The 27338-nt window shown below is 33.1% G+C and overlaps 1 protein-coding gene across 2 annotated transcripts; it reads left to right on the forward strand.

Annotated features, from left to right (window-relative positions):
- The first annotated feature begins 380 nt into the window (after positions 1-380).
- LOC128167520 (uncharacterized) lies at positions 381-25858 on the forward strand. Of its 2 annotated transcripts, none has more exons than XM_052833285.1 (35): positions 381-534; positions 1285-1406; positions 1505-1645; positions 1978-2159; positions 2316-2489; positions 3138-3305; positions 3750-3971; positions 4315-4433; positions 4871-5018; positions 5152-5270; positions 14551-14701; positions 14848-14966; positions 15053-15200; positions 15920-15980; positions 17125-17195; positions 17283-17371; positions 17480-17642; positions 17826-17933; positions 18089-18251; positions 18600-18778; positions 19199-19306; positions 19402-19543; positions 21389-21555; positions 21674-21743; positions 21837-21971; positions 22077-22249; positions 22981-23131; positions 23297-23508; positions 23605-23761; positions 23985-24196; positions 24292-24547; positions 24694-24806; positions 24960-25124; positions 25333-25500; positions 25611-25858. In XM_052833285.1, exons 1-35 carry the CDS (start codon positions 463-465, stop codon positions 25730-25732), a joined length of 5070 nt encoding a protein of 1689 aa, XP_052689245.1. In that variant the 5' UTR covers positions 381-462; the 3' UTR covers positions 25733-25858. The 2 variants fall into 2 exon arrangements, with proteins under 2 accessions (XP_052689245.1, XP_052689246.1); XM_052833286.1 differs by having other exon boundaries at positions 23608-23761.
- The last annotated feature ends 1480 nt before the right edge of the window (positions 25859-27338 follow it).

The raw sequence follows: 27338 nt of genomic DNA on the forward strand, positions 1-27338 counted from the left end.
GTAATATGCGTCCAAATAAAGATTTTTTGGACGTCCTTCGCGAAAAGAAGCTGAACTTCGATTACACGCGGGATTTGATTTGCCATTAGTTTTTCTAAGTCACCTATCCATCTTTGTAAAATATATGCATGAGAGGTTTTATGCGATATAGAAGCATGGATTTAGCTTATTAAGAATGAAAATCCCAATAATCGGTTTAATGCTCTATGAACTAAATGAACTCGGGAAGGTGGGAATATTGCATAATATTGTTAGACTCTTCTCTCTCTCTCTCTGTCTGTCTGTCTGTCTGTCTGTCTGTCTCTCTCTCTCTCTCTCTCTTAAAATTGGCAAAGTGATGGTTATTAGTCAAAATATGATAAACACGCGTTGGTTAAGTAGTTTGGAGTGTCCATAATCCGAGGATGTTGTAACAACAAACTATAAAATAAACACTAGCGTCGCCCTGACCTACAGAGAAGCATGAGACTAACTACTCTATCTGTTCTCCTCATCTACTCGCTGCTAGGGGACGGGATTTGTGCAGGATACGAGGTAACTTCTTATGCGGTTCTCTAATTTATCAATTTCGAAATTGATAATTGCATTATAAAATTCTATCATCGCATCGTATTGGGTCTTTTAAATCAATCAAATAAACTACACAGTTTTAATGCTTTGTGAGAAGTTTGGAATAAAAACATGGAATTGTTTAGCTAAACACAAAGAAAAAAGAAGGAATGATCAATTATCGATAATTTGTTCAAAGTCTTTCATTCTTAGAATAAGATAATATGAAATTAAGTAACTATTCAATGACCTATATGACTTGCACATACAGGCACGTAGCATCGATTTTGAAAGTGTGGGGGGGGGGGGGGGGCAGACTCATCCAAAAAATCTTGACAAGCAAAAAAAAAGGGAAAAGGCAGTTTCCCTAAATCTTCAAAATCCTAATCCTTGGGGGGGGGGGGGGGGGGGGGGGGGGGGGGGGGGGGGGGGCTGGCGTAGATCTATAAAGTATAACTTTGATTTCTCTCATTTCTATTCAGGGTAAATCAATTTTTACTATGTAAATTTAAGAAAATCATTTGGTGCGAGAAAATGTGTGGGGGGGGGGGGCACACCCTGGCTCCCTACCCCCTGATGCTACGTGCCTTTGCACATATGACAAAGCTTCGAATTTCCGATGGTTTCCCCGTTGTAAATTGTGGATGGGATAAAGTACTAGCAACCTCGGCTGTAAATTGAGGATAGGACCCAAGTACTAGAAATCCTTTCTAATCTAATATCTACTTAATTCAGAGAAGGAATGTTAAGAGCGGAAAAAGTAAATTCAAGAGCAGGAAAGCTGATAACGCAGGAAAATCAAGCCTGTCTACAGCCGAACTCAATGTGACGGCACCTGCAACAAAACAAAGACTCAGGTAAAATATTTTTTTTAACAGAACCACCCGAAAACAACCGATGAAGACATTCAACAAATCAAACGCAATTAAATAAACTCTAACTTTAATTCATCAAGGTTCGGTAACCATGGCAACCAAACGTTATACAATGGCGGTCGTCTTGAGGTCCATAGAGGTGGGAAATGGGGACCAGTTTGCGATGATAGTATGGACATCGTCGATGGTAACGTGGCCTGTAAACAAATGGGCTACATCAGGCAAGACATATTACAGATTTGTTTCCAATTATATTTTGTTATATGATCATCTGAAATCATATTATTTGAGAGAAGTAATTGAGGACATGATAATATCATGGTCTCTGCACCATGAAAGAGTGTATATATAGTGCTCATGAAAATGGTTGCTTCTCTTTGTATTTTTTTTCTTTTTTACGTCATTGTACACACTGGTATTAAAATTGCTTAAAGCACTAAAACTGTTTACCTGTAAATATTAAAAGAAATTAGTATTCGGGTTGTTGAATTACATATACTAGTATTCTAAACGACAAAAGCTTATAACCTTAAATATATTGAATTATTTCTAGGGGTGCCGAGAGAATATATGACGAGTCCTTCTTTGGATTGGGATCTTGGAAGTCCACAGACATACTAATGGATGAAGTCAGCTGTACTGGAGAAGAGCGGGAATTTTTATCATGTCCCTACACAATCAACCATGACTGCTCCGTTCATGAATTTGTATCTATTCTCTGCAAAGAAAACACAGGTTATAATATATTGGCATTCTTAGGTACAGAAGTTTGACAATGAAATGAATTCATTAGTGTATCTGTTAAGCAAAAATTTTATTCCCATGTCGCATTTCTCTAAAGTCTTTTGGAGTTTTCTGCTGTTGTGGAATAAAATGTATATAACAAAACAGGGTGTGACAAGGGCTGGATAGCTGGACCAGAGGGCTGCTACAAGCTGCACACATCTGCCAAAAACTATCAAAAATCCAGAAAGATGTGTGCTAAGGAAGGAGGTCATCTGACCAACATAGAGACCATGACAGAACACAATTTTCTTTCCTTTCTTCTGTACACAGTTGATGATGGTAAAGTTTATATCGTTTTGCTTTGTCAAAAATACCTTTTAGAATTTTTTTTTTATTGCACTTAACATCTGAGTCCTTGAATTATATTATATGAATTACTAGTTAGTCTATAATACACTTACTAATAGGCTGTAGTGGCTAGTATATAACTGGTTTTCTGTAAATCTTTAAAACATCATTAATTCTTGGTTTATTATCAATCGGATTATGAATTTTAGACTGAACTTCATTTTTATGTATTACAAAACATCCTTAAAATCTATTTTAACCTGAATTCAACCCTGTTAATATGCCTCTGTTTCTTATTTTATTAAAAATACAAGAAGGGAACTTAAATAACTATGATTTTAACTGAATGAGTTTTAAACTTTAGGACAAAATATAAATTGGACTTTCGGTGGGTTTGTTTTCTTAAATTATACTTTTGAGAACAGTTACTTAGATTTATTTTCCTAATCTTGACACATATTTGGGGGTTATATATCAATTATTTGTTCATTTTTAACAAAACATTTAAAACACTGTTTCTTTAAAAAGATCTAAGATAAAGTATATGTTATAAATCAGATATGAAACGAGACATTTGCAAATAACTTTGAAAGATCCAGCTTAAGACAAAGAAACAATAAATAACAATCATCTTTCCAGGTACTGACATTTGGATGATTGGAGGAAGACGCAAAAAATCAAAATGGTATTGGGAAAAGTCTATACGCATTCAAAAGGAATCAAAGAATACACAGAGGAAAAGGAACAACAGGAAACCATCTCTACAAACAATCAAATCTGACATGGCTTACAGCGCGTTCTTTCCAGGTAGGGCAATTCTAGCCCTTGTTGCTTGCAATCAAACAATCTGATGAATTGTAGAGAATAAACAAAGAATAATTGGATCCTACTACCTTTTATAAGATTTCCTTCAAGGTGTATTCCACTTAATTTATTACCTTGCAACAATGTTTCAATACAGATGAATGTGTTATTAACTTGATGCAAAGAAGAGAGGCTTCTCTTGATAATATTTGATCCAGTGTCTTAACCTTTAGTATCTTTTTTAACAATGAAGTATTGAAACTTCAACATTAGCAATGATTATGTTCAAAATATATTCTCTTTCATCTTAAGGTGCAAATCTTATTCGAAAGAAGCATGAAGCATTTGAAAAGCAGTGTTTCGATTAATTAATATAAAATGTTTCTTTGTAGCTGAGTTGTCAGTAAATGAAACTTGAAAACCTGTATCAATGTTCTATACATTAAGGTTGGCAGCCGACAAATTACAGCAGACAACCCTCCAAAATGAGAGGGGAATACTGTGTTGGCCTAGCCAGTCAGTATCTACACCCCAATGGTTCAGCATTGTCAGTCCAGTACTACTTCTTCGATGACATTAAGTGCAAAACAAATAACAAATACAGGTTTGGGTTCATCTGTGAAAAGCCACTGCAAAAAGGGGACCAGCCAGCTCTAAGACAGGCCGAGGGCAAGTTTCTTTTACTGTTGCCATTTTGTCTTGATAACCTTTCTCCGAAGTCTGCCTTTCACATTCTCCATGCCAGAATTTAAAAAAAATTCTTGAAAACACTTTTTTTGTCATGAAATTTAATTTTCTTTAATTTTTTCATCTCCGTGAACTTTTGACAAGCTCTCCACTCTTGTATTGCGTTTTATCAATTCCCCCTTCCTGAACTGAGATAGCCATTTCTCGGTTCTTCGTCATGCCTCTGTTATTCGTTAGTATTGTTTCTTAACAGAGTCTTATTGCATCTCTCCCTTTCTATATATCTGAATTGAAAGTAATGTTGAAAGCTATAACTTTTCACTAGAGTGTTTTACTGGAAACGGCGAGTCCTACAGAGGAAGAGTAGCAGAAACAACTTTGGGAACTCCCTGTCAGAAATGGTCAAAATCAGCCTCCATTAATGACGACACACATCCTGGAAAGGTATAATAAAAAAAAAAACCCAAAACAGAACATCACAAGGATACCCAAGAAACTTTTCACTTGAATTTTTAACTATTGGTTTTATCTAGACTCTCAAAAATGATAGAGTGAGCCTAAATATAATGTTATCATTTAGAGACGTTCAAGAATTCTGTTATTCGCATATTCTGCAATAAGTTATTTGTATTATTTTTCAAAGTCAAATTATTATTCCATATTCAATAACAGACAACAACATCCCTGTTTTCTTTTCATAATAAATAATCAGCGTTTTAACAGATCATGCCAGTATATACAGTGGAGAAGTTGAAATAACATTTAATTGACCATAAAGCTTAACTTGAATATTACATGGTTTTTAAGCAATAAATTGAATCCTTTATTGATAAAATATTGATTTGACAATCACTATCACTCTCTGATGATATATGTTTTAGGGTCTAGGAGATCACAATATGTGCCGTAACCCTGACGACGGCAAAGGTCCCTGGTGTTGGGTGGACGTGGAACGTGATCGGTTTGGATACTGTTCTGTATCTAAATGTGAATCTTCTAGCACAACTGCAACAGTGTCCATCAACAAAGGTTCAAATATTACTATGGTTATTTTTCTCTCTTATAATCACTTTTCACCCTCTCAAAATTTATCTTCTTGTCTTTTGCCTCAAATTTGATAATACTTTATTATTTGTATCGTTCTCTCTATCTAAAAAACTAGATTGTTATACTGGGAATGGTGAGTTATATAGAGGGAGTATATCAGAAACAACTATAGGATCCCCCTGCCAAAGATGGTCAAAATCAGCTAGTATCAATGACGTCACTCATCCTGGAAAGGTATAAACAGAAAGTAATTAAAGACAAGAATAACATCGTCACGATGCAAAAATACTTCAGAAAATGGGGTTTATGGTCAATAATGTCATAATCTACTCAATATATACACGAATGCTTTATATAATGGAAATATATAAGACGTAGTGTATTTGTAAAATATGAAATTAAGGGTTTTCATGAATACACACATTTAATGAATTTTTCAAACATTAAATTATTAAGTATTGAATACTGACAACAATGGAAGCACGGTTTGGCATTCCCCTTCCGTATGTATTTTTAGATCATGATATTGTAATAAAAATAGTATATGTCTGACATTGATCTTACAGAGGCATGGTCACGATTTGGTCAGTTTCTATATTTTTACTGCTAACAATGCTTTGATAATGCATTACTAATGATCAAACAAAATGTGTCATTCATAGAATTATAAACAAGATACAGAGCTCATTATCCTTTACTGTATAAACAAGATTGGGGTCATGATTTTCTTTACATTGGTCCATAATACTAGCAAAAATTCGTTTTCAAACTAAATTTTTTTTATCTGATGATTCATTTTTTAAATAAACATTTCCAAGTGTTTGTCACATTCATTTTTGGGAGTTGATTTTAATCAACTCTCCTATGCAGTTACTCTGACAAACCGAAAGTGAAAAAGTGTTTGGACCAAAGCACAAATCATCGCCGCTGACAAGAATTAGTTCTTGAAAATAATTGATAAATCCGAAATAATGTATGCTAAAGCATTGTTTTTCAAGGAAACATATTTATAAATACCTTGAAAATAGTCAGATTTTAAATGGTACGAACAATTTAGATATGTTTTGTAGTTGTATGTATTCTTACGCCAGAGTTCAATCTCGTTCAACTCGACGATCGGCTGTCTCCGTGTATCTCCGACAAGCAGAGAGTCTCTCTTGCTTGTCGGAGATTAACGGCGACAGCCGAGCGTTTGGTTGAACGAGACGAGAGTTCAATATTGTTTGGATCCATAAATTTTCCACAAATATTTGTATCACTAAAACATTGTTTGATTGAATTTATTCTATCTTTAAATATTACATAACATGATTCATATGGGGTTTATCAACATTCTTGTGTCAAAAAAGTCCGAACATTCATATTATGAAAATGTGCGTAATTCAAATACAGATTATAAACTACCTGTACTTATCATGCAAAATAACATATCATTGATTTTAAAATAAATAACCATCGATTAAATCAACTCCCATCAGTTCTTCGGTACTTTGATTTGTCTTAACCTGTCCCTAGCGTCGTCAACTTTTCTCAAGGCATTAATTAGTTTCAAGTCTGAGTATTTACCTCAAATTTATGAACTTTTCCTTCAAGATTTGAGTTGAGGACTTATCTAAGTGATTTGAAAATATTGGTGATAATGGGACCTGGTATTTTCTTTTCAACGTTCAAAATGTAAACAAAATCATAACCTGAGCTTTGGTTACATAATAAAGAATTTTTTTTTTTTTTTTTTTTTTTTTTTTTTTTTATTGGGTTTTTCATTTCACAACACATGTACATATGTAACATAATACTGATTGTAACATTTTTATAAACATATTACATAGTCTTTATACTATTTCTACTTAATAGTACAGTTTTGTATATTTCATATGAAGTGAAGCTGATTTTGAGAGAGAGAGAGAGAGAGAGATAGAGATTATGCAGGTGGATTACAATACAAGTATAGACTATGCTATACTGGAAACAAATGAAATGATATGAGGGTTCACATCGATCAAAAAAAACAAACTTATCTCTATAACTACAATTTTTCACAGATATTCTGCCAGTGGCTTTCGTATTCCTTATAATTACATCTTTTCAACAGCAAATATTTTTCAGTTAAGATTCTTTCTGTTATGACCTTTTTCAAGGCATGTATATTTGGTGTCGGATTACTTTTATATTTACATGAAAAAATATATTGCTTCACAATAAGAGCTATCAGGTTAAAAAATTTATAACTTTCTTTATTTTTGTATTTTCCAAAAAGAACTGATTGAATATCAGATGTAATCGAGATTTCAAACTGTGTAAAAATCCACTCTTCAACATCACACCACAATTCTTTTACTATATTACATTCATAAAATAAATGACCAATACTTTCTTCATCTTTTTTACAAAAGGTGCAAACAGCAGATTCTGCTTTTTTTATATTAAAAAGATATTTATTTGTAGGGACAATCCTATGAAGTATTTGATATTGCAGCCAATGTAGTTTTGATTCCTGTGTACACTTAAAAGGGAGTTCAAAAATTCTACTCCAAGAAGTTTGTGAATAGTTATAACCCTTTTCTCTCCATTTTGATATCGATGTACATATTTCTCTTTTTTTGTCTAATAGTATGTTGTACATGGGTTTACAACCTTTACAAGTATTAATAAACAATAGAATATGATTAGGGACAATTGGTCCATATTGTAATGTGTTCTGTAGGTTTGGTAAGTGTATATCTTGTGTATGTAGTCTGGTTGTAACTGCAGTTCTTAAACTTGCATACTCTATGAAATTTGTCTTTGGATTAATGTGTTTCAATTCATCAAAGTTTCTAAATGTTCCATCTATATTAAGCAGATCACTAACAAAAATAAATCCTTTATTAACATAACTTTTGATAAATATTGATTTATTGTCTATGGTGATTTGGGGATTGTGCCATATATTATCATTTATAATTTGGGGTCTACTAAGTGGCGTTTGTTCAATTATTTTTAACCAGCTGAGGAGCACTTCTTTCCAAAAAGAATTTTCTAATTTTTTACATAGAAGGTACGAATAATTAGGACCATTTCTCCATATTTCAGAGATACTAATTTTCAAAATTGATTCTAAAAGCTTTACCCATTTTGTATCAGTTTTAATTAGCCTTCTCATCCAAGTAGCTTTGAGTGCTGTGATAAAATTTCCATAATCAACCATTTTGAGACCCCCATGATTATAATCTTGTATAATTGTACTTTTCTTTACTTTATGAACTTTACAGCCCCATAGGAAATGAAAAATATCATGTTCAAAAGTTTTTAGGTATTCAGTTTTTGGGTTGGGTAATGCTAGTATCAAATGATTTAGCTTTGGTATTATTAGTGTCTTGATTATCGTAATTCGACCAATTGGTGTTAATTTTCTTAACTTCCACTGATTTATCAATCTTCTAATTTCAGACAATTTTGGTAAATAATTTAATTCTTCCATTTCATCTAATTTAACTGAAAATTTGATACCTAGAAGCTCAAAATTTAAATTGTTTCAACTAAGTTTCCATCGTGAATGATGAAATACATCCTTTGAAAATTTTTTGCTACCAATCCAAACCATTTTTGTTTTTGTAAAATTTATTTTTAAGCCTGATACTTGTGCGAAAAAGTCTAAAACCCTAAGAATGCCATCATATGATTGTGGTGTACCATCCATTATAATTGATGTGTCGTCTGCATATTGAGATATTTTGTATTCTTCTCCATCAATAATTATACCTTTGATGTCTTTTTCATTTCTTATTAATATTCCTAAAATCTCAGCGCAGAGAAGAAAGAGATATGGAGATATTGGGTCACCTTGTCTACAGCCCCTTTCTGGATAAAAGTATTCTGAAATTATACCATTTTGAATCACACATGCCTTAATTCCGTTATAGAATGTTTTTATCCAATTTTTGAAGGAGGGTCCAAAATTAAAAAAGTCTAGTGTTTTTGAGATAAAACTCCATGAGATGGTGTCAAAAGCCTTTTCGATATCAATTAACATTAAAAGGCCGGGTATGTTGTAATGCTCTGTATAATACATAAGGTCATATATAAGTCTTATATTTTCCCCAATAAATCTTCCCTTCAAAAATCCAGTCTGATCATTATTTATCAATTTATCTAGAATAGTTTTCATGCGTTCAGCTAAGCTTCCTGAAGCTAGCTTGTAAATAACATTTAGTAAAGTAATGGGACGCCAATTTTTCAGAAATTGTTTAGGTTTTCCAGATTTGGGAATGCATGTAATAACACCTAGTTTATTTATTTCTGAAAAGTTTCCTATTTGAAAAGAGTGGTTAATTGCTCTTGTGATAAATATTCCTAAGTCTCTCCAGAAGAATTTAAAGAACTCACTTGTAAAACCATCAGGGCCAGGACTTTTTTCATTTTTCATTTTCTTAAGGAAATTCAGAATTTCTGTATCAGTTAAAGGACCTTCAAGGGTATTTGACTCTTCTCTATTAAGTTTAGGACACTTAATTTTATTTAACTTTTCATGGAAACTTTCTTCATTTATAATTTCTCTTTTCTTATACAAGTGTTCATAAAAAGATTTAGTTTCTTTTAATATTTTCATTTGATCGAAAATAACCGACCCATCATCTTTTTCAATATTTGGTATTTGTTTACTTATGTAGTTCCTAGTCTCTAGGTTAATGAAATATTTGGACGGCTTTTCTCCCTCGTCAATCCATTTAGACTTTGACCTGATACATTGACCTTTTAATTTATTTTTTCTTATGTTGAGAAGCTCATCTTGTTTGTTTGATAATAAATCTAAGGAGTTTTCCGTGAAGTTCTGCTCAAGACATGTAATCTCATTTTCTAATTCCTTTTCTCTTTCATTGGATTTTTTTTTCTTAAAAGCAGAGTATGAAATGGATTTACCCCTTATTTCAGTAAGAAGAATATCTATAAAAAGTTGATCATCAATTATAAATTGGATATCTTCATTTCTTATATTATCTAAATTATCTATATTGTATATAGGACAAACATATTGTCTTTTTACTTCCCTAATTATTTTTTTTATAGAGTTAATATGTATTGTATCAACTAATAGGGAATTGTTGAATTTCCAAAAGCATTTCCCATTCATAAATTCATTTACTTTAAATTCAAGAATTACTGGGGAATGATCTGAACGATAGCTATTTTCAAATTTAACATGTGGTACTCTATTTGTTAGAGTGTCAGATATAAGGAAAAAAATCTAATCTGGCTTGTTTTATAGGACTTTTCCTTCTCCATGTGTATCTTTTTAAATTTGCATTATTTTCCCGAAATATGTCCACAAGATTAAATGTCTCCATTAATTTCAAAACTTCTATTCTTGCTTTTGGGTTATTCAGATGTTTATAATTCATAGAGTCTAAGTCTTTATTCATTACTAAATTGAAATCACCTCCAATTATAATATGTTGTGTATTAAGATAAGAGTCAATTTTATTCTTTAATTCTGAGTAAAAATTTGGTGTATCTGAATTTGGGCCATATATATTTACCAGTAAAAGGTGCATATTTTCAACAGTAGTGTCTAATATAAGATAATTACCACTATCATCTTTATCTATGTTATGTACTTTACATTCAAAATTGTTATTTAAAAGAATTGCCACCCCTCTAGAGTTTGTTCTGAATGAGTTAAAGAAAGATTTAGTTCCCCATTGAGATTGTATCAACATTTCATCTTTTTCACTAAAATGTGTATCTTGCAAGAAATAAATATTGTGGTTTTTAATTTTAAGATTTCTGAAAACATCTTTCCTCTTATGGAAGTCATTAAGCCCTTGGCAGTTTACTGATAGTATTTTTAACTTGTTTTCTTTAAGTGCTTTGTTGTCCATTAGGATTATTTAATAATACTTTACCCCTGCAGAAGACAGTTAAAAGAGATATATAGTGTATAGAAGAGAAAAAAGTGCTATGACATAGCAAAGGTGTTGATTCGGCGCATGAATTGGTATTGTTTATCATTTGTAAACATTGGCATGCTATACAGCTGCCGATAAACCTGTATATGTTAAAGTTATGTTCAGGTAGAGTTAAAAAAAAGTTTGAAAAATAATACATTTTATGGAAACGGACAGGAAGTATCAAATACATTCCCTCCTATTTTAGTAAGAATATATTTAAGGGAGACAGGCTGCATTGTATAAAATATTATCCTATGCAAACGCTAGTGCAAATTTACAATCCTGCAACCTATTAATAAAGAATTTTAATTGTGAACTCTGTATCTCGTTTATAACCCTCAAATTTTGGTTGACTAATAGAAAAGCCTTACTGAAGCATTGTAAACATCAAAAACGGAAAAACTGACTTTGATCAAAAGCACGACCTTTAATGCCTAGTTAGGGTCTTCCGTTTCCAACGGAAGACCCTATTGTTTTTGTTAGGTTTCTTTTTCTCTATTTTTCACTATTATTATTCTTTTTTTTCTTAACATTTTTCTTAAAACTCTAATATCTCAAATAAGCTACAATGGATTTTTATGAAAATTTCACGAATAATACAAAATATCAAGGTCTTTTATCATGTTCATTTTTTTTATGACGTCACTTCCGGTCGGCCGTTATATTCGTTTTTCTTTTTGTAAAAAGTGATCTTGTCCTCCCTTTTTCGCAAAAACGATTAAAGATAGAAAATTGAAAGTTTCATGAATGATAGATTTTTGAATTTCTAGGGCCGATCAGGTAAAACTACGATCGTCCGTCACTTCCGGTCCGCTCAAACAGCATTTTTGGAAAATTGTGTTTTAAAATTTTTTTAAATCAAATAATCTACAATTTTTTCCATCAGATAATGTTTTAAACTTATCAAATTTTAATATGAGCAGGTCGTCCGTCATTTCCGGTCGTCACTGGAAGTGATTCTAATATTTCGATTTTTGGAATTTTAAAGCATATGCATTTTGTTGACATTTTTGTACTGAATACAAAACTAAAAACCGTTTTAAAATCGGACAACGCATTGCGGAGATATTGACGTTTAAAAATGACATTTTCCGGAAATCTGCATTTCGCAGTGTAGGTTGAAAAATTAGTTGAAAAGGAAGTTAATATGATAGTAAATCGTACCAAATGTCAACAGTTTAATTGAACCCTATCAATTCAAAATCAAACAAAAGACCCACTTGTTGCTCGCAGGCATTCTCGACAAATTAAGCGTCAAATTTCTGAAGCGAGAGTCTGAGTAGCTCAGTCGATAGAGTCGTGGACATGGCCCAGGTAACCCGGGTTCAAGCCCCGATTGCCGCAATTTTTTTTTTTACTATTTTTCGCTTAGATCTACGATTTTATCTTTGAAGTGATAAGTTTAATCTAATCTATTCAAAAATCGGACGGAAGACCCATTCGTTGCTCGCAACGAGATCGTGTCTAGTTATATTACTGATCTAAGGTTGTAACAAGATCTTTAAGGTGGTATCGAACAATTGTCGATATTAATGTGGATTAAAATACATTATAATTGAAATACTTTGACCGGTTTAGAATTTTCAAATTTTACAATATTTAACCCAAAAAGCTTTTAAATATATTTGGAGCCAAAATTGTAAAAACTCCAGAGGAGTTCGAACTCATGACGTACTCATTCGTAGTAAGTCCTCTAACCCACTACACTACGCCGTTACATGTAGCTTACAATATTTGGACAGAAACGACTTATATAATTAGGCCTTATTCTATTGTTTATTTTGATGAACAATACGTCACAACATGGGGGTGCCCCGTACTACCTTATGGGGGATGTGCGGCATCTTGTACATTTGAGGATAAGAATGTAAACATTTATGGAACTGGCTTGTTTCTACCCAAAACTGGCCTAAAATGTTGCCAAAAAATACAAGCAATAAATATGAAGTCCTACATGTCATTTTGTTTGAAAGGTATGCATACAAGAAAAGGACAATGCCTTTTTAATCACTTAGAACAGCTGTCGAATTTCGCAGCTACAGACCTATTTTAAAGATTTAAATTTTTTATAAAATATGCAGGGGGTTCATTGGTGTCCTCTCTACAACCATCTGTTGAGTAAAACGTCTAAGAGTGCTTATATAAGTTCTAACTTTTCCCCAAAGTAGGTACCCTATATTTAAATGGGCCTCCAAACCATAAGATATATTTGTCTGTGTCTATGGAGGTACATTGAAGATATATTTTCATTGAAATATGATATATACTTTTTTTTTAATTAGGGTGGTATAGGACATCTGTCGATATTAATGTGAATTAATGTACTTTATAATTTAAATAAATTCACCAGTTAGAATTTTCAAATTTTACAATATTTAACAATAAAATACGTTAAAATTGTTTGCAAAGGTAAAATCTTTTTAAACCGGTACCCCCTCTGGGATTTGAACTCATGACGTACATGTTCGTAGAGAATCCTCTGATCCACTGCGACACGCTGTTGAAAATACTTTCGGTAATGATGCTATTTATAAAATTACACTTGATTTCATTGTTTATTTCGATAAATAGAACGTCACAACATGGAAGTGTCCCATACCACCTTAAGACAATCACTTTTTTGGACCCCTACCTCACTTCTAAAAAGAATTTACTTCAATTTATACTTATAGAACAGGGAAAAAAATCCCCATAAAACAAACATGGGATAGGTATAGAGATGTATATCAGATTCAACACGGATTGTTTTGAATTGACTTTTATATTTTTTTCTATGAAAATATAACGTCAATGTGTCGACATAGACACAGGAGTTCTAAGTACAGACTGAATTTTTCTTGTTCTAAAAATAAATCTCATGCAAACTGAAAAAAGATGGTACCTTATTTTGAGGCAGAGTTAAATATTAATGTATAAGATTCAAACTTATTCTCAAAAATTGTTGTAGAGAGGACACCAATAAACCCCCTTCATATTTTTTTCTTCAGATTTTAAAATCTTCAAAATAAGTCTATCTGCACAGTTCGACAGCTTTTTTAAAGTGATTAAAAGGCATTGTCCTGTTCTTGTATGCATAATTTGCATACAGCACAACGTGAAGAATCTCATATTTATTGCTTTTATATCTTTTGGCAACAGTTTTGGTCAGTTTCGGGAAGAAACAAGCCAGTTCAAGAAATGTTTACATTCTTATTCTCAAATGTACAAGATGGCCGCACATTCCACTTAGGGAGTTATGGGACACCTCCATGTAGTGGCTTACTCCTTATCGAAATAAACAATAAAAATTATTAATTATTATAAATATTTTCTTTCTCAAAATTGTTACCCAACGGCGTAGTGCAATGGTTAAAGCGACTACGAATCTTTAGTATTGAATTCGAATTCAGTTGGGGCTTTTGTAATTTTTATCTTTCCCAAAAAATTAAAACGTATTTTGTATATTGTAAAATTTGAAAATTCTAAACTGGTGAAAGTGATTTGTTTATCATGTACTTTTATCCGTGTTAATATCGAAAATGTCCCATATCACCTTAAGATCTGCTGGTAATCTACTAAGTTCAGTCTTGACTGATATATGTTTTTAGGGCCTAGGAGACCATAATATGTGCCGTAACCCCGACGACAGCAAGAGTCCCTGGTGTTGGTTGGACGTGGAACGGGATCGTTTCGGATACTGTCCTGTATCTAAATGTGAATCTTCAAGCACAACAACTGCAACAGTGTCCATCAACAAAGGTTGCTGAATTACTTTTTTAATGTTAATTTATATATAATAATCATACATGTGTACAAAAATACCTTTAGCTTGAAGAACAAGAAAATTTATCATTTTTCATTTTTTTTAAAATATAAAGTATCTGAGAATTTCACTATCACTGCAGACTGCTATATCAATGATGGAAAGTTTTATAGAGGGTTTGCCAACACAACAGATAAAGGTTTCAATTGCCAAAACTGGAAATCTACCGGCAGAATGAACCTAACATCTGATTCAGAAAAGGTTACTATTTATAGTTCATCTGGTTCGAAACTCTTACTTTAACCTAACTGCCGTCTATACATAAAATGACTAGTTTGTTGTTCCAGGGATTAGGAAACCACAACTTTTGCAGGAACCCTGATGGCGACTCCAGACCATGGTGTTGGGTGAGGTCCAACCGAAACGAGTTTGACTATTGTGTAGTGCCTCGGTGTTCTGAACTTGTTACAACAGATCAACCTATCGCCATGACAAGTAAGTATAGGTATTTTCTCTCCATTATAAGCTGGTGTAAAAAGGAGGTCCCGTTTCTGGTTTTGCTGTGATCAGACATGCTGTAATTAAAAAAATGGGATTGTGAAAATATATATTATTTAAATATTTAACATTTACCTTATTGAATATATACACCGTATCTCACTTGATAACAAACATTGTACAGCAAAAAAATCAGTGTTCGACTTTCAAATTTTCACCTTCAAATTAGTAAAAAGAATACATAATGAGAAAATATGGTGTTATCAAATGCCATTAATAAGCATATTAATACAAATCAACATAGAAAGCATAAAATATATTCAATTTTTAAAAAGAAAGTGATGTTAAATTATGAGGTAAAGAACAGCTAGATGCATTCTACATTAGTTTGATACGTTGTGTCAAGAAATATTTGTTTGAATGGTACTTTTTAAATTACTATAAAATGCACATTAAGCATTTAACGGTCTGGGTGTCCTCGACATGATAATGACTCAAACATCATATAAATCAGTGAGTCAATGCACTGGATTCAGCATGGGATTAATGTTCACAGATGATTCAAATGATGAAAATGAATAATTAATGGCAGCGGTCCTGAAAGGGAAGACACTGATGTACTCACTGAGTGCTTTACTGCTTTTCCATTCACTTATTTATTGATTACAACTCTGGGGCATGTAATAAAAAGGGGTTTGATTGTACATTGATAACAGGCGAGGCACAGATAGATTGCCCCGTCGACAATTTCTTCTGCCACTCAAGTTCCTCAGACGTGTAAGTATTATTGTATGTTGCATTATCAACTCATTGTTTTTTAATGTGCTAGTTAAATCCTATAGTTATTAAATATAAAACCCATGATTGATAACTTTTTTTGTATATTTTGCTTATCTGACGTTTAGAGATTGAAACTACTGTTTTTTCGAGTAAACTAATTAATATCAGATACTAAGGTATTCACTGGAGGATTGTACAATCTTACATACGATTCAAGCATGAGCTTTTTCTTGGATAGTCATACTACTCGATTAATGAACAATTTCTTTCCTCGTGTAACTTAATTAGTAGTGGTATGCTTAAAATGTTCTATTTGATATTATGACAAAATCTTTTAATCTAAAAAACGCTACGCTCTGTCCAGAAACTACAGCAATACCAATGCTATCGAACATGCCACTATGTGAAGTAATATAAACAGTTCTAGGGATGAAGAAATATCTTTTTATGTAATAATGTGAAAAAAGCAAAAAAATGACACGTTTTAATGATATTATTTCAAAATTTTGATAAAACAAATGGCCCATAGGCTGATCCAAAGTACAAGTATGGGTCGAGTAAATATTTGCTTTCGATATGAGTGTTTTATAGTTGTTTCAAAATTGTGCTACATAAAACCATTATTAACATTACATTTCCTATTATTAATTACTCATCAATTCTAATGAAACTGAATACCATAGTTCCTGTTATTGTTTCGAATTTCCCCCGAAATCACTAATTTATTTCGTTCTTCTTACCATTTCAGACTCTTTTACTAATCAAAATCAAATTTGATTCATATGGACCTTGCACAAAATTTTTAATACGAGATGAAGGAAATCGTGTAATTTTGTAGAAAAGTTATACTATGCAGGGAAACTCATTGCTTCAATTCTTGTGAGATGTGCAGTACAAGAAAATGACTCTTCGTTCAATTAAAAGAAAATTTGATTTGCTTTTAATGTTTTCTTCATGCAAAATGTGTTCAACGAAGGATACTATCGTTTGTCGATTCAGAAGCTCAAATCCCTCACTTTCTCAAAATAAAAACTGATTAAAATTGACTCGCAGCACTCAGCTTGGTTGTTTAGAGAGCAGTTACATCATCAGAAATATCTTGTTCCGTGAATATTGTTCTATATGTTCGTTTTAAATTCAGATGTATTCCAGAACTCTTTCGGTGTGATGGAGAAAAGGACTGTCAATTCAATGAAGATGAAGAAACCTGTGGTGAGTCCTTGGGATATAAATTCCAAGTACTAGTACCCTTTTCCTTTACACACATTTACTGAGAACAAACTTCTTTATTTGTTTCAGAGTATACCTTGCCGCTTTACACAAAAGAGAAAAATTTTGCTCTTACAAAGGGAGGAGAAGAAGCCTACGAAAATATTCCACTCGAACTGGTATTAAATCTTTCATAATATATGTGTAGACAGCAAAGTAAATTATAAAGATCCCCATTTCTGATTTTTCTAAGGAGATCTTACCTTATAATATGTTCTTTTTTTCAGTGTGCACGATATTGCGCACAATCCACCCGATTTATTTGTCGCTCTTTCCACTATTTGATCGGGAAGAGGGAGTGCTTTTTATCCTCACTGAACAGAGAGAGGGTGACGAGCAGGGGAAATTACTCTTCTGCCTATGACTATTATGAACTGAAGTCTCAGATAAGTATGTGATTCGTATATAACTACGTCTTATTCATTTTATCTCTGTTTTCTGCACCAATTTATGTCTATTCTATATTGTATAAATTTCAGTTGCAAAGGATAATAAAAATGCATAAATGTTTTAGTTACTTCAAAATTCCATTATGTAAAACCTTCAACTTGATTATTTTATTTATTTCTTTAGATGGGTGCATTGATAAATTCAGGTGTAGGAATGGCCACTGCATTGACCAGAGTCTACACTGTAATTCTCATGATGATTGCGGAGATCTCTCGGACGAGGAGGAGTGTGGTAATTCGTCGTCCAATTGCAGTTTTGATAGAAATATTTTTCTACTTTATATCTTTGTGAAATTTTGATTTGTAAGGAGTGAAACACAACTGACTTCATAAAAAAGTAAATTGAATCATTTTCAGCGATTACGAGTTATATCTGTAAATTTTTAGCGGGAAATACCATTCCACCTTTGGGAATTCGCCTGGTGGATGGGGATAATGAGTATTCCGGGAGGGTGGAGCTTCAGTACTATGGAGAATGGGGAGTGATTTGTGATGACAACTGGGACATCAATGATGCACAAGTTGTCTGCAGGATGCTAGGCTTCGAAGGGTAGGCTCTTATATGAAAATATGAAATTGTAATTTAGTCTTCATTTGATAATTGTCTCAGAGGGTTTGCACATGATTAATATTTGTTTAAATTGTCAACATTCTAACGAAAGAAAAATTAAAAGGGTTTCACTGCAAGGTATCAAAAAAGAAATATCTAATTTACCTTTGATAATTTGTTGAAAATTACGTTCATCTTATCCCACTCGTTTTAATGAACTCCAATATCCAAAATGACTAGACAAACAGTCATTGAAATTTCATTACAAATCGGATGAGGGGGCATTAAAAAGATGAATTCCTTTCTTTTCTCATTATGTATGTCAATAATGATATTTTTTCAAAACAGGGGAGCTGAAAAAGCAGAACGATTTGGGGCATTTGGACTTGGAAACAGTAACTTCCTGTTGGATGAAGTAAACTGTACTGGAGGCGAGAGCTCCTTGGAGGAATGCAACAAGAACCCCTGGAAGGAGCATGACTGCAGGAGCTACGAAGTGGCCGGTGTTGTTTGCTATCCGTCCAAAGGTTAAATGATCTGACATATATTACAACATCTATTTGATTACAAGTGTTACACAATAATGTGTTATTATTCGTGAATCCAATGCATTTCTCATAAAATAATAATCTAAGTTAATTGAATTAATAAAGGTTTCAAAGATAACGTTTCTCGAGTAAAAATGTTAATTAATATCGATACTTTTCTGGGTTTATTATCATGAAAATATATAAAAGTATATTGAGGTTTAAAATAAATCCTTTTTATGAGATCTTGAGGCTTTCCTTTTTTTAGTTGAACTTATGATAATATATTATAAAAATCTAGCAAAGACTAAAACCTCGTACATGAGAAATATTACGGATTTTTAAAAATTAAATTTTTTTTTATCCCAGACACATTACAATGGTTGATTGACAATATACTATAACTTTTGTTAAATACAGCATGTACAGAGAAGGAATTTCAATGTGACAATGAGAGATGTTTGATTCCTCAGCAAGTGTGTGATGGAACAGAGCATTGCAGAGATGGTTCAGATGAACAAAGCTGTGGTATAGCGTTAATTAATCAATAATGCAAAGAATGAAGAAATATGTGTATTTTAATGAAAATGATTTATATCTGATTTACTGGTACTTACATGTAGATATACAAGTTAACCTTGTAAACGGAGAGACTCCATATAGTGGAAGAGTGGAGATTGTCAGGAATGGGATGAGAGGAACTATCTGTGATGATGGCTGGACTGACGCCAGTGCTAGGATAATCTGCAAAATGTTGGGATTTAGGTAATAGATAACAGTAAATTCACATTAAAAATCAAAGTACCGAAGAACTGACGGGAGTTGATTTTATCGATGTTTATTTATTTGAAAATCAATGATATGTTATTTTGCATGACAACTACAGGTAGTTTCTAATCTGTATTTGAATTACGCACATTTTTATAATACGAATTTTTAGACTTTTTCGACACAAGAATGTTGATAAAACCCCATAATAATTTAAAGATAGAATAAATTCAATCAAACTTTGTATCAGTGATAGAAAAATTTCTGGAAAATTTATGGATCCAAGCAATTGAACCCTCGTCTCGTTCAACCAAACGCTCGGCTGTCGCCGTTAATCTCCGACAAGCAAGAGAGACTCTCTGCTTGTCGGAGATTTACGGAGACAGCCGAGGGTCGAGTTGAACGAAACTATATTGAACTATGGCGTAAGAATACATACAACTACACGTATACAAAAAATATCTAAATTGTTTGTACCATTTAAAATCTGACTATTTTCAAAGTATTTATAAAAAAGTTTCCTTGAAAAACAATGCTTTAGCATACATTATTACGAATTTATCAATATTATTCTCAAGAACTAAGTCTTGTCAGCGGCGATGATTTGTGCTTTGGTCCAAACACTGTTTCACTTTCGGTTTGTCAGAGTAACTGCATAGGAGAGTTGATTAGCTTACAATAGAAATTAAATGTGTATTGCTTACATGACTCCATATGCATACTGGTTTTTTAGGAAACGTGCATATAATATAGGTCTGATGCTTTTTTAAAACATGTATTTGTAAACATGGCTATAAATGAAAATAAAAAAATAATCCTAACAAAATACGCATAATATGCAGCATATAATTTAGCTTTATAGCAAAATGTTGGGATTTAGGTAATAGATACCAGTAAATTCACATTTAAATCAAAGTACCGAAGAACTGACGGGAGTTGATTTTATCGACGTTTATTTATTTGAAAATCAATGATATGTTATTTTGCATGACAACTACAGGTAGTTTCTAATCTGTATTTGAATTACGCACATTTTTATAATACGAATTTTCAGACTTTTTCGACACAAGAATGTTGATAAAACCCTATAATAATTTAAAGATAGAATAAATTCAATCAAACTATGTATCAGTGATAGAAAAATTTCTGGAAAATTTATGGATCCAAGCAATTGAACCCTCGTCTCGTTCAACCAAACGCTCGGCTGTCGCCGTTTATCTCCAACAAGCAAGAGAGACTCTCTGCTTGTCGGAGATTTACGGAGACAGCCGAGGGTCGAGTTGAACGAAACTATATTGAACTATGGCGTAAGAATACATACAACTATAAAAATATCTAAATTGTTCGTACCATTTAAAATCTGACTATTTTCAAAGTATTTATAAATAAGTTTACTTGAAAAACAATGCTTTAGCATAAATTATTTCGAATGTATCAATATTATTCTCAAGAACTAAGTCTTGTCAGCGGCGATGATTTGTGCTTTGGTCCAAACACTGTTTCACTTTCGGTTTGTCAGAGTAACTGCATAGGAGAGTTGATTAAAATCAACTCCCAAAAACACATTTCATTTGGTCTTCTTTTTCTTGTTACCGTGCTTACAATAGAAATTAAATGTGTATTGCTTACATGACTCCATATGCATACTGGTTATTTAGGAAACGTGCATATAATATAAGTCTGATGCTTTTTTAAAACATGTATTTGTAAACATGGCTATAAATGAAAATAAAAAAATAATCCTAACAAATAATATGCAGCATATAATTTAGCTTTATATCAACTTTAAAATTCAGTGTGAAAACTTACCCTATTTATACAATACAAAAAAATGTACTGTAGAGGGGGTCAGGCCAAGGCCGATGCAACCTTTGGGGCAGGGTCAGGGGTCATCTGGCTGGACGATGTTGAGTGTCGTGGTAACGAAACATCTCTGTTAGAGTGTTCAAGCAGACCTTGGGGGCAACATAACTGTGGACATACAGAGGATGCAGGCGTCATTTGTGAAGGTAAATATATAAAACATTTCTCGTTCTAGATTTGTGCATATATCTGCAAAATTCTTTTTTTTTAAATATTTGTGTATTTCAAAAAATCAAATAAACGTATTTCATTTACTTTTCGAAGGTGTCTTCGATGATACAACGAAACAAACTACGACAACACCTAGATCAACGACTCAATCATCTACAGGCAAGTCAATGAAACAATGATATTTGAATGAAAACAAAAGTCGCAGTGAAATTGTGTTACTTAATAACCTGCCCCAATCTCTTTTAATTACAGTCAGCATTACTCTGGTTAACAGTGACGTACCCAGTAGAGGCCGCATACAACTCTGGTATAAGGGAGAAAAGGGATCCATTTGTGACGATGACTTTGATGAAAAAGACGCCACGGTTGTGTGTCAAATGTTTGGATACAGGTACGGTAATTAAAACTTCTTTGGATATTCTTACATACCAAAATTGACTTTTTAAAGGAGTGGAAAAATATTAAAATATTTATAATGGATTTGAAAAATTTCAAGGAGTGGGAAACCGTCTAAATTGTATGGTCCTGGAAAAGGTGTTATTTGGTTGGATAATCTTGGATGTCATGGAAACGAATCTCACATCGAGGATTGTAATCACACAGGCTGGGGGGTTTCAGACTGCACACATGATGAAGACGTGGGAGTAGACTGCGAAGACGACTCTGTTGGTGAGAAATTGTTCAATCTGTTTATTTTTCAAATACAATATGCATGTAGTATGTTTGGTTTGGTCAACACAATTTAAAAGACCAAATTCGGTACACTGCAAAAATAATATTACAATGTGAAAGATTATATTCCATATATTTAGTATCTTATTATCTTCTTTTTAAAATTAAAATACGATCAATGCAAATCATACATTTTTTTTGTCGTTTCATTCTTTTATATTCATTTTACATTCCTATTTCGAAATGTTTGATTAGGATCCTGATTGGTAAATAAGTTGGGGTTTTTTTTGTCATAAAAATTACCTTTTCATGTTTAATATGATTCCTTTGTGATATTTTTAATGTTTTATCAAATCGAAATGAATTATTTTACCATCTTACAATAATCTTCAACTTATTTTATATCATTTGATATACTTTTGGATACCTTGGTATGTATACATTGATAAAGTATTTGTAATCTATAACACGAAGACTGACTCTTAGTGTCACTAGGATTACTGTATTTCCGGGGTTTTTCGCGAGTCACAGAATTTGCGAAAATGAGGAAAATCTGTAACATTTTTAATTTGCGTCAGTCATTTTTGCGATTTTAAAAGTTTCTTCAAACAAAATGATCCGGTATATAATTTCTGCGTATTCAACTTTTTGCGATTTAAAAGAGGTTGCGAAAATTATGACATCGCGAAAAATTACCAAATACATGGTAAATTGTAACATATCTACAGCTCCCCCCGAGGTGAGAGTGAGGCTGGTGGAGGGGAAGACCCCCAGTGAAGGGCGGGTGATGTTAACTGTAGGGGACGTGACAGGGACTGTGTGTGACGACTACTTCACTGATATAGAGGCCGGCGTAGTGTGTCGTATGATGGGTTACAGGTATAAAAGAAGCACAGCAGACACTGTCTATAATCAATCATGTATTGGGTAAAAGCTGTATGTTTTCACTGAGTTTTGAGTATGACATTAAATAGACAATCAACATTCATATATTTATTTTATTATTGAGTTAACAGATTGTGTATAAACAATTTTGTCTTCCAGGACAGGCGTTGCTACTGAAGGAGGATATTTTGGTCCTGGTTCTGGGATGGTTCTCCTTGACAATGTCAGATGTCAGGGTACAGAGAGATCCTTGTCTCATTGCAGAAACGATGGGTGGGGCATCAGTAATTGTGAGCATCCCGAAGATGTTGGGGTTATTTGTGACGCCCCTCCCACCACAATAGCAACCACTACAAGTAGTCAGGGATCAGGTATTGACCTTTTCAAACAAAAGTTAACATTAAGATGAAATAAAAAAATAATATTAAAAGTAAGAGAGTGTTCGACTATTTCATTTTGCAAAACAGTAGATGATGAAGTGATCATTCGCTTGGTTAACAATGTTGAGGGAATCGAAGGACGAGGAACTTTGGAATTGGAGTACAACGGAGTTAAAGGATCAGTGTGTGATGATGACTGGGATGACCTTGATGCCAAGGTCGTGTGTACAATGCTAGGATACAGGTATACTGACGTGTAGATAGATCGTGTAAATCAATCTAAGATAAAAATTATCTAAAAATTCTATTAAATAGAATCAAATTTATCGTAGATAAATGCCTCCACATGGTTTATGTCTATTAAAGAAAAGTTTATATCAAATGTTATATGATCATTATCGTATGTATCGGTACATATGCATAATACATTTATAATTTCATGAAAAATTATCTGTTCTTTTCCCCAGGAGTGGAGTGGCAGTATCCAATGCAAGGTTTGGGCGTGGATCAGGTCCTATTTACTTGGATGATGTTGCTTGTTATGGAACAGAGGATTCCTTGTTGGACTGTGACAGTTCTGGATGGGGCCAGAGCAACTGTGCACACAACGAAGACGCAGGGGTCATATGTTACTCTGCAGATGAGATATCAACTGATGATATCAACCAACTTCCCACTGGTAAAAATTAATGTTAGAATTTAGTGTCGTGAAAATAGGTATCCTCTGTTTCTCATGTTACAATTTAACATGACTCAAACGTATTTTTGTTTCAGATTGTGGTAGACGACCAATGGAGGATGTGATTAACTCGAGACGAAAACGAGACACTAGTGAAAGAACGGTTGAGGACTGGGGACCTCCTTTAAAAATATTTGGAGGATTAAATGCTGATTATGGGATGTTTCCATGGCAAGTGGCGATCAGAAAAGTCATCTATCGAACAAAAACCAGAAAAATAGATGCCCAACACTGTGGCGGTATCGTCCTTAGCCGGTTCTGGATTCTGAGTGCTGCCCATTGTTTTGATGAGTAAGTTCAGAGTTGACGAGTGAGCAATATTTCAAGTGATAAAAATGTCAATTTAAGTTCTTTAAGCGGTTGCGTTATTCAAAACTGCCCCGAGTTTATAATCTCAATAAGGAAGATTATGGTCGTTCCTATTCTTTGTTTTTCAGTGAAGTTAAGTCCGATCTTATCATACGGGTTGGAGACCTGAACAACAAAGAGCCTGATTCTGATGAGGAAGAGTTTGAGGTGGAGGAAATTTTTATGCATGAGGGCTATGACAGTAAGTACTACTTCTTAAAAGATTAGCTACATTTTTACACATAAATCAAAAAAAAATGAACAAATCTAACTTTTCATCTACACAATTTCATTGCTAGAAAAATCTCTATTTTTGTGATATAAAATGCATGGGACGTTTGCAATTATTTTTCAGCTAAGACCTATGACAATGACATAGCTTTGATTAAGATAACTCTAAAAGATGGTCGAGGAATCATGGCTGGGATGTACGTCCAACCTGCGTGTCTGCCTTCTGATAACACACCGTACACTGAGGACTTGGACTGTTATATATCAGGGTGGGGGGCGACTTCATTAGGTGGGTATCACTTTTTCAGCAGTTTGAAATATCTTGAATTTCTATTTGAAACATTAAAAAGTGGCAACGTATCGTTCAGTTACATGTACAAAACTCGTATATAGACACCCACATATTGGGAACAGTAGTACAAAAACAGTTATCGTAAATAAAAGCCGATTCCAGCACATATATATTTATAATTTTTACCTTTCATTTGCTGTTGCAGGTTCTCCAAACAAATTGAAGTATGCAGAAGTTCCTATCATTGATCGTAATATATGTCGTAACGTATATAAACGTCTGACTCCCAGCATGTTTTGTGCTGGATACCTGAAAGGTGGCATAGACAGTTGTCAGGGTGACAGTGGAGGGCCTCTTGTCTGTAAAGTCGGGGGTAAGCATCACATACATCAACCATTATTGATAACAACATTCAGTCGCATCAGAACATAATACTTTGAAGTGTATTTTGTTTTAATTTACCTTCAAACTTGTGTTTACTAGGTAAATACACTGTATTGGGAGTGACATCGTGGGGAAGAGGTTGTGGTGATCCAAATTCTCCAGGAGTGTACACAATTGTCAAGAGTCATCTACAGTGGATCCAGGATAAACTTCAAACATGAGGAAAAATACACTGTTGCAATCATGAATGCACAATCTGCTACTTTAAAAAAAAATTAAATGCAAATTAAAAGTAAATCATGCATCATTATCATTGTTTGATAATAAAACAATACCAATTCCATGTATTTAGGTGAAGTCTTTTTTAAGAACATGTGCCTTGTTTGTTCCATTCACTACAAAAATTCAAATTGACCTTCCTATTTTAAAATAAGATGTATTTGTCGTATTAAAATGACATATAACTTAAAATAAAAACTAAAAAAAAACCCAAAACACCCATACTATAAAAATGCAAATATAAAGATATTAGTAATCTATATCAAAAGCCTTCATGAAAGAAAATTAATCATATAACAAAGAAGTTTCATGATGTAAGTATCAGACCACTGCTCAACACTCTCCAGGGTTTGACGATATTCTGGACAAGATTTCCAGGTTATTTTCCCATTTTAATTATCCCAATCCAAGTAATGTTCAATTACATCTCCTATTTTATCAAAATTGCATGAATAACATTGACGTAAAGAAATAGCGCTGGATTGTGATTTAAAAAACCCCGAAATACAGTAACATAAATAATGCAAAATCTGTAACTGATCATCTATGAATGCCTTCATGTTTTCATTCTTAGTGGTAATTAATTATCGAAATAAGTTGAAATTGTCATGGGATATTATAGACATAACATATAAACTCAGAACAAGAAAAATGGAAAACTAAAGAAAAGGTTCAGCCATACCTACCAAGAAACAAATGAAGTTTTCCCCAACACTTCTCTTTTCCTGGGTATTGATGCACTTAGTTTGATTTTATAAATAAAATAAGTCGATTATACTCGTCCTGGAAAATTATAAAAACAGGAATTTTTAATCAGAATTCCTTTATTTATACAACATATATCTAAATTTTGTTTCTGAAAATGGAAAGATATCCAACACCCTGATATTAAAGGCTCAGAAAAAACTCATTAAAAACCTGGTCTGCTGTTGTTCTACACCTTGCTTCTAGTCCTCAATAATACTGACTTTCGTCATCCAAAGCAGGCTCTGTGAATATGAAGGGTCTAAGACACATTTTATTTTCATAAATGATGTTTTTGTCTTTCCCTTACTATTTTCTATTCTGTAAAGAATTTAAGCTTGATAATAAACTGTTCCAAAGTTGTTGTACATATATAACCGTTCCGTCCTCTCTGCTTTAGATTGTCGGAGGTGGTGCTTTCTTAAAGACCTTATCAGAATCCTGACCTTTCTTTCTGCATCATCTTGAAAAGTCAATTCAGAATGGATTTTGGATTGTCATCATTTAACTCGTTCCATCTTTCATTGTCATTAATGGCAGGTCCTCTGATCTCTTTCCTGTCCTCATTCTTGGCTGTCTCTTGTGAACTTCTCGCTTTCATTATCAAAGAGATGGATTCTTCCTTTAAATGTTCAGTCTTTCCAGGATGTCACTGGTTTCCGTGGATTAAAGTTATGTTAATCCCAATACAGTGATACGATTTTTTCTTTATCTACATGCGTCGTCAGCCAGTTCGACCCTATACTGGAACGTCCTCAGTTCGGTTAGTCAGTAATGATTATGACTTCCAGCGTGCTGATATTT

Source organism: Crassostrea angulata, chromosome 10, assembly GCF_025612915.1.
Source record: "Crassostrea angulata isolate pt1a10 chromosome 10, ASM2561291v2, whole genome shotgun sequence".
NCBI classification, from domain to species: domain Eukaryota; kingdom Metazoa; phylum Mollusca; class Bivalvia; order Ostreida; family Ostreidae; genus Magallana; species Magallana angulata.